General features: G+C 37.3%; 1 protein-coding gene across 2 annotated transcripts; it reads right to left on the bottom strand.

Annotated features, from left to right (window-relative positions):
* Positions 1-308: 308 nt before the first annotated feature.
* On the bottom strand, positions 309-7,055 carry LOC120104676. 2 transcript variants are annotated; one of them, XM_039116200.1, is made up of 7 exons: positions 6,751-7,052; positions 4,741-5,121; positions 4,574-4,626; positions 3,966-4,003; positions 1,731-2,049; positions 1,281-1,594; positions 309-1,155 (listed from the first exon to the last, which is right to left on the bottom strand). In XM_039116200.1, exons 1-7 carry the CDS (start codon positions 6,854-6,856, stop codon positions 516-518), a joined length of 1,851 nt encoding a protein of 616 aa, XP_038972128.1. In that variant the 5' UTR covers positions 6,857-7,052; the 3' UTR covers positions 309-515. The 2 variants fall into 2 exon arrangements, with proteins under 2 accessions (XP_038972128.1, XP_038972129.1); XM_039116201.1 differs by having other exon boundaries at positions 625-1,135; positions 6,751-7,055.
* Between the last annotated feature and the right edge of the window lie 729 nt (positions 7,056-7,784).

Raw genomic sequence — 7,784 nt, 5'->3', positions numbered from 1 at the left:
CTCACAGCCTATTGCAACCATAGTGGGCAGGCATGGTTTGCTGTCAAACCATTCACTTAAAACAGACATGACAGTAATGGGGTATGCTATTAACAGTCACAATTGTCTCCATTGCATCATGAGAGCAAGCATATAATGGCCGTGATTCCCCAATCTCATCCTCATAGTTTTCAACATGCATCGTAAGAGCATTCAACAAGTTTATCATGAATAGAAATAGTTATGTAACTGCAGCAATCCTTCATAAATTCATGGCTCGCCTTTCAAATTAATGTTACTAGATAAAATGAGCCTCACAGATGCCTTCATTCCGCAATAGAACATTCATAGAAGTTCTATGGAAGTTTACTGATACGTTATGATCGAAAGTTGCAAGAACGATACATGGATCAAATTCACATATGCAGTCTCTGACCACATCAACAAAATCAAAAAGCTGTTAGGCAATCGATACAAAACCAAAAGCTTTTTGGTCCTGAATGTATCAAGTCATCATCAGTATACAAACACAACTCTCAATCCTCTTGAACTTCAACAAGCCTCCCTCGCACCCACTTTTTCTTCGTTTTGGTTGCAGAGGTTATGGAACTGTCCCCTTTTCCCGTCTGTAAAGTTTCGTCTTTGTTTTCCTCCTTGCATTGCAAGTGACCATGTCCAATAGAATTGTTAACTACAGATTGACCCTCCTGTGGATCTGCAGTGCATGATTGTCTTCCAACATTATTTTGCTGTAAGTTAATTGAAATATTGTCTTGGCCTATCACAGTGAAGTTTTCTGAAGTCTCCACTGTTGAGGGAGTCTCACCACTTTTCATGCCATTCTGCTGTCTGAGTTTGTTGATGGTATTCTCAATACAGTTGTTGTTGTTAACAGAGTGGCTATGGTTGCCATTTACTAGCTTCTTATCTAATGTTGTATCACTATTTAGAGTTCCCAAACTAGTCTGTACACATTTTGCTGGTCCATAAAAACTGAAGGATGCATCATCTCTACGGTTATGCTGGGAAATTTTTCCAGTCTCTGTGCTTTCAACATACCATTTTGCCTCAGCTATCAACTTCCTGCTTTCTAAAAGTGAAGCTTGTGCAAGAGCACTTTTCAATGCAGCCACCTCGAGAGCTTTTGCAGCCTTCTCTGCTTTAGCAATTAATAACCTGATCAATTAGTAATGAATACATTGAGATTTAGAACATGACAATTAGCATCTGACACAAGGGGATTGCACTTGGTACATATGAAGATGATAGCCAAATAAGAAACAGAAACGAGTCATACTTACTTTGCTCTATCAATGGCTTCTCCCTTCCTGGCTTCCATTGCTTCCCTTTGTTCTCTTATTTTCTTTATCACCTCTAAATTGGACCTTGCCATTGGGTCTTTGTATGATGGAGCGGCATTTGTTGGTTTTCTAGATGTTGCTTTCCTGATAACATTTGCTTTGCTGTTGATATCTTCAGGTTGAGTAGCTTTCTTCTTCATGGACTCCCCTCTAACAGGAACTTCACAAATTGGTTTTCTCCTTGGTTTGCTTTCAACCCCAATGCATGTGCCACGATACTTTGCTAGTGCAGTGCAAACCCGCTCACGGTAAGCCTTGTAGAAATTGATAGAGGATCACAGATAACCATACAACATCTCAGTTACACACAGACAGCATTATAATCAAATAATGATTTTATGCTAAAAAATTAACACTAATTTTGATTAAAAGAGTAAAATTTTTGCTTACAGGATCTGCCCACTTGGCAGATATGGCCTCTGAGATCTTCCTCCGCTGCTCAGAGGATTTGGGTGCTCTCTTGCTGCCTTTTGGCCTACGCATTGTCTTTCTCTTCTCAATGCTCTCCAGCCACTCCTGATTCAATTGTTTATCCAAAATTTCATACGAGTCCCAATGCAGCTCCTTTTCACCAGCATATCCTTTCCTAGAGGCTTCAGCAATCAATTTTTGCCACTCTGACAAGCATTTTTCTTGTACCAACAATCTCTCGCGGCGGCGGCACCAACCTTCTCGCACTCCCATGCCAATTTTTATCCTTGTCTCCTCACTACATGACAAGATGGGCGAATGAAACTCAATGCTTGTAGACAACATATCATATTAATTTAAAACCTCAGACGAGCTGAAAGGGATCTTGAGGAAGATATGTAGTGCATAAAAACAAGTTTCCTATGGCATTACGGATCAAGAACATACGTAATAACTAATACGTGAATTTCTAGACTTCAACGCAGATAATAAGATCGCATATTGATCAACCAATGAGGATGCTCATCTGTTTCAGTCTGATTTTTTTTTTAAAAAAAAAAACAATTGCCATTACTTAGTAAGGGTTGAAGTTGCCTTAAGTGATTCCTTTCTAACACTGATGTACTACAGTTTGCAATTAATAGTCAATTATAAACAAAAAATCATTGAACAAGAGAAAGTCAATGAAAAGGTGAACTGATCAGCAACTCAACATGGTCGAGTGATCATGTCTGACAAGACTAGCATGCATTTATTTTCAAGCTTTGTTGATCCTGCTTCCTCATGACTAACTGTTAGTAAGTCGAGAAAGTCATAACCCTGTTTCAGGGGCGGCCCAATACATTTGGGGGCCTAAGACAAATCCAATGAATGAGGCCTCTTTTTTTTAATAATAATTTTTTTTAATAAATATAAAATATTTAAAAAAATGATATAGAAATAGATAGCTATCAAGTATACTATTTCAATAAAGATATATAAATTTAATAGAAATAGGTAAAAAAAATTTTAATTTAATATAATTTTTAAATGAAAGTAAATAAAAGTAATTGCTCGAAAAGAAGCGCCATGAAACTGATTAATTAACTAAGATAATGCTTGACAATAGTGTTTACCATGTCAAGCAAAAGCCGAATAGGAAATGGTTATCTCATGCCACTTCATTGTCAAGGTAATAAAAAAATTGCACCTCTCTATAAGAGAAAGTAGGGGTATTATGGGAAATTCACTCCATCCAATAAATAAAAGTCCCATCCCACCGTCTCCCCTTCAAGTGAGTACCCAAGCAGCAACTGCAACATCACAGTACAGCAACCATTCAACTCCCTCTAGCTCCTTTTCTCTCTCTACCACCCAAGAGGGGAGAAGAAACCGAGAGGAGAAAATTAAAAGAATCTCCACCCTCCAAGAAGTCCATCTCCGATCCCCCTATCTTTCTTCCCGATGGCCCAGCTGGATCAGGAGTAATGTGAGGGAAGGAAAACCAAGACCAAAACCAAAAAAGAGAAGGGATGAAAGATAAGAGTGGAAGACGAAGGGGGGAAGACGAGAATGGAAGGAATGAGTATTTGTATAGCTGCAGCATCTTCCGGTGGGGGCCTTCCCTGGGCCGGGGGCCTTAGGCGACCGCCTCAGTCGCCTAAGGCTCGAGCCGGCACTGCGGCCTGTTTCTACCAGACTCTCTGGTTTTTATTACTAAATATGGCCAAGGAAATTCAGATTGGATTTTGTCATGTTATAGCAAACACTATTACAAACCAACCTCAACTTAGCTATCAGTATTTTCTACAACACAAATCATTGTGCATGCACCTCTAAGCATTTGAATTATTAAAACATAGTTTTATCAAAATAGCAGCAACAATATCAATGCTTGTGTGACTACAGTGCTTATCAAGACATCCTGCAGCAATATTTAGCATTTTCTTTACAATCAACTATCAATCCAACGCTAACCCTCCCATGATCCATGCCAAGATTTGTCTGAGGCATGGCAGTGGGGGAGATTCTCGAACAAAATAAGGGATAAAGTTTAAGGTTCATTGTGGATCTCAATTTCAAATTTAAACAGCATCAGGTACAACAGATGCTTCCCAATAAACTAAAATATCTCATCAACAGAAATATTTTGACAGTGGTAACATTATCAGAAAAGAAGCTAGCGATTTCCAAGTTAACATCCACAAAAGTAAATAAGTTAGCCAACTCACCCACCTCTGGGCATGCCCCAAGTTCAGTAACTTCATTTTAACCTGCAGATGAGACCATCATGAAAATAAAACTTCATCAAGTTAAAAACTGATTAGCATCTGTTGCATCTTGCAGCAATAAGTGGTGTACAAACAGGGAGACATGGATGTTAAAGTTCCAGATGCAATAAGCCTGCATAACAAGAAAACAAATTGCATAATGCCTAATTTATATTATTGCATCAAAAGATTCAGGTATTCAAATAGATGCTCAGATGGAAAGCTAAACTTATTGCAGATTCGTCAAGTGGAATTTGATTCTTAAATCTTTTAAAATCGTACACAACTTCATGAAACTAGTCTACCACATAAACCACAAATTTCTCCATGTAATGCCGCCAACAAACTCAAAAATATATACAGAAAAGATCAAATTAAAGTAACTTAAGTGCATTAAACAAAACAAATCATTACCACAAAAAAAGAATAAAAAGCTATAAATTGTTCTTATCTCGACATCTCAATGTTTTTCAAAACAAATATGTAAATCAAACAAAATCCTTTTACAGATTTTATGACATACTAGTTTAAAAGTATCTTGCTGTACTCTGCAGGATTCTTACATAACATCACCTTAGGGTCCTGCATTGCTATTCTGGTCCTTTCTCGGATCCGTTGAAGGGTTTCTGCATCCAATGTTGATAGTTGGCTATGAGGAAACAAACTAAGAAAAAACAGCAACAGTACAATAAAAGGTCATGTGTAACCAAACAAAATGATGCACCTGTAACTTTCCTCACCTGCACTGTGTTTCCTGCCCTTGTTCCATGGAACCCTCCCCATGTTTGACCTTGAAATCCTCATTCGTCTTAATTTCTCCCCGTCTTCTTGTTCAGATGAAACATCATTTGAAGACTGATAACCTTGAGAATATGAATCAGAACCAAAAAGCGAATTGGAATTGCATTTATGGTCATCCTCACTGGGAACCAAGCAATTTGGTGCTACATTAGCAACTGCCTTGATGAAAGGTGTATAGTGTTTCTGAAGAGACCATCCTTTACAGTCTAACTTCCTTGAACGACTGGGGTCAATCCATGAACGGCCAAATCTGTGTTCCTTCTCAAATGGAAGTCCCTGTGAAGTTTTCCTACGAAATAAGAGCTGAGTCCTTGGTGCACCTGAATAATTCCGGAGAATGACAAGTTACAGAATAAAGATAGCTGTCCACAAAATAACACATCATAGGAGCAACAAAAATATCTACAGTGCAGGGGAGTAGACATGAGCACAAGCAGCAGCAGGGAATAGAAGAAAAGGCTGTTATGCAGTTAACCTAAGTGAGAAATTGATCCACTCTTTTGTGTAACAGATATGTACAGAAACACATTTCATTCTTATGCTAATTCTAAAATGAATAGTTTGATCTAGGTTAGAATAATACTATGACTCCTTCCAGCGGCGAATAACGTAGCAAAGATAGCCCTCAACAATAAAGGTTGAAATGACATGTTTAGAATGAAATGTAGAAATTACAATTCTGATTTGGTTATGGTTGAACCTATTTGCTGAAAAATGCTCACCAAAGGATATACATGTCTAAAAGACAACATTCCTCATTATTAATTTGAAAGTGCAGAAAAGATTGGTTTTGGTTATGGTCGAAAGTGAGTGAACTCTTGGAAACAATTCATGTTGTTGGTAAAATCAATAAATAGATGCGTATAATTTAAAATCACTTAAGAAACGAACAGAATAAGTACAAGAAGAATCATCTCATAATACAATATGCAGGGGAGGATAAACAACATTTGTACAATGAGAGATAGGGGCAAAGAATGTTATTCCAATGATCTTCTTTGAGCATTTGAATATATAAAAGAATGAAGTAATCCAAAAAGGGAAAAAATAATTTAACAAATAGACTTAAGTTGTGCGAGGAGAAAGTGGATTCTCGTTTATAATAGTGCTAAACAAATAGATATCTTTTATGCTAGTCAGATAATTTCAGAACAATCATAGATACACATGGAATGTTTTAAATGCAAAAACTGTGCTCCATGAAGTACCACATGAAATGCAAGTTCAAGGTGCTAGACCCATTATGCTTCATGTAGGTATACTATGCTAGTTCAAAGTTCGTCCAAAAGAAAATTTTATTGCTTCAGGAATTACTATGCTGCTTAAGGATTCAAGCAGACTCGACATCCTTGTGAATACCTTTATCTATTTCACAAAAGCAAAGAGCATTTTTATCCAAATTAGGATCCTTCTAATGTGTCAATTGAATTGTATTATTGATAAAAATAATTTACAAAGTCAACCTTCCTAAATTTTAAAGTTTATCCCTCTTTATCTTGTTCCTACTTGAATGGATTCATAGGGGTTGTGTCCTACTTGGACTGCTACTGCTCTTAATTCACATATGCCACCACATGCTGCTCTTATAACAGTCAATATTTACAGAAAGATTGTTGAGTTGTGACACAGAGCATGCAGTGTATGACATATTTGCACAAATTTCTCAGTCAACGGACTCCTTTGATAACCTAAGAAGTCGGAATCTTGGTTCAACTGTAACCATGATATCCATTGATAAAGCTTATTTCAGGGAAAAATCAGAACTTTGAGGATAGATCGTTGAGCTGTGCCGCAGCACGTGCAGGGTCTGGTATGTTTGCACAAAACAAGTTAATGGATTGATAGATTCAATTAAAACCAAGAGATCCGTCGATAAAGCTTATCGACGGAAAGGAACGAAACTTTAGAGAGAAACAAAATGAAACGGAGCCCACCAATTGCAAACTTACCAGAAACCTTCGATTCCAGCTGAATCCTCCCCTTTTGGAACATTTCGGAGATTTCGCAGAGATCGCGCCTCGGGAAGCAGGCAGAAGAACAAGAAGCGCGCGTCATCGCTAGGTCCAGAATGCGGACGAAGTGAGAGAAGAAACCCTAGCCAGTCTTAGGGAGAGGAGGAGAAGAATGAAACGAAAGGGGGATTCTTTTCTTATAAGGAGAGATGCTCATGGCGAAGGTTTGAGTCGGAGGTTTATGTCTGCTGAGAGCATGGGAGGGTGAGCAGGGAAGCGAAGGGAATCAGACAATAACCACCAGAAATGTAATAATATCGACGCCATTTCTATTCAGAGAGTGAAATAATTTCGGTAAACATACTGCCGACTGCATCAAGATGCTTTAGGAATAAACCAACCCGGCCCCAGGGCTCGAGTCACCAGGTCATTGGTCCAAACACCGGATCAATCAATCGGACTGCATCATAATAAAATTAATTTAAAATTTAAAATATTTATAAAATAAAGATAATATAAAATATTTAAAAATATTCATATTTTATAATAATTATTTATATTGTTTTTAGTATACCGGCTGCTCACATTAATCTCGCATGAGCATAGCCAGCTAAATTCATGGAAAGAAGACTACACAGTGGCGGAGAGACACAAGCATGCCGAGTCCAGAGAATTCCTCCAAAATATTGGGCAACAAATGAGGCGACCCAATCAGCAGCTCTGCTCGTCTTATGAAACACGTGCACAACCTAGAAAGCACAACACTCCTTTCAGATACTACTTAATATGTTAGATCTACATTTTATACTACTTTTTAGTTGTAGTATAAATATAAAAGATCATGATTTATTTACTTTTTTAAAAATGTAAGCAAGGTTGTATGTGATATAGAAAAGTGACACACACACACACATATATATATATATATATATATATATATATATATATATAAATACCAAAGTTTTAAAGCTTCCAAATGTATAAAATGTAGTATATATTTTAGTTTAATTTCGAAAGAAAGAGAAAAGGAG

This window comes from Phoenix dactylifera, unplaced genomic scaffold, assembly GCF_009389715.1.
Source record: "Phoenix dactylifera cultivar Barhee BC4 unplaced genomic scaffold, palm_55x_up_171113_PBpolish2nd_filt_p 000076F, whole genome shotgun sequence".
NCBI classification, from domain to species: domain Eukaryota; kingdom Viridiplantae; phylum Streptophyta; class Magnoliopsida; order Arecales; family Arecaceae; genus Phoenix; species Phoenix dactylifera.
The sequence above is the reverse complement of the archived record's forward strand: the minus strand, read 5'-3'. Positions and strand labels throughout refer to the sequence as shown.

Bases quoted from the DNA above. Each gene is read 5' to 3' on its own strand.
- LOC120104676 (XM_039116200.1), bottom strand. From the start codon at position 6,856: ATGACGCGCGCTTCTTGTTCTTCTGCCTGCTTCCCGAGGCGCGATCTC. The intron at 1,595-1,730 runs GTAAGCAAAAAT...AATTTCTACAAG, and splicing joins CTGCCAAGTGGGCAGATCCT to GCTTACCGTGAGCGGGTTTG. The intron at 1,156-1,280 runs GTAAGTATGACT...CTAATTGATCAG, and splicing joins GAAGCCATTGATAGAGCAAA to GTTATTAATTGCTAAAGCAG.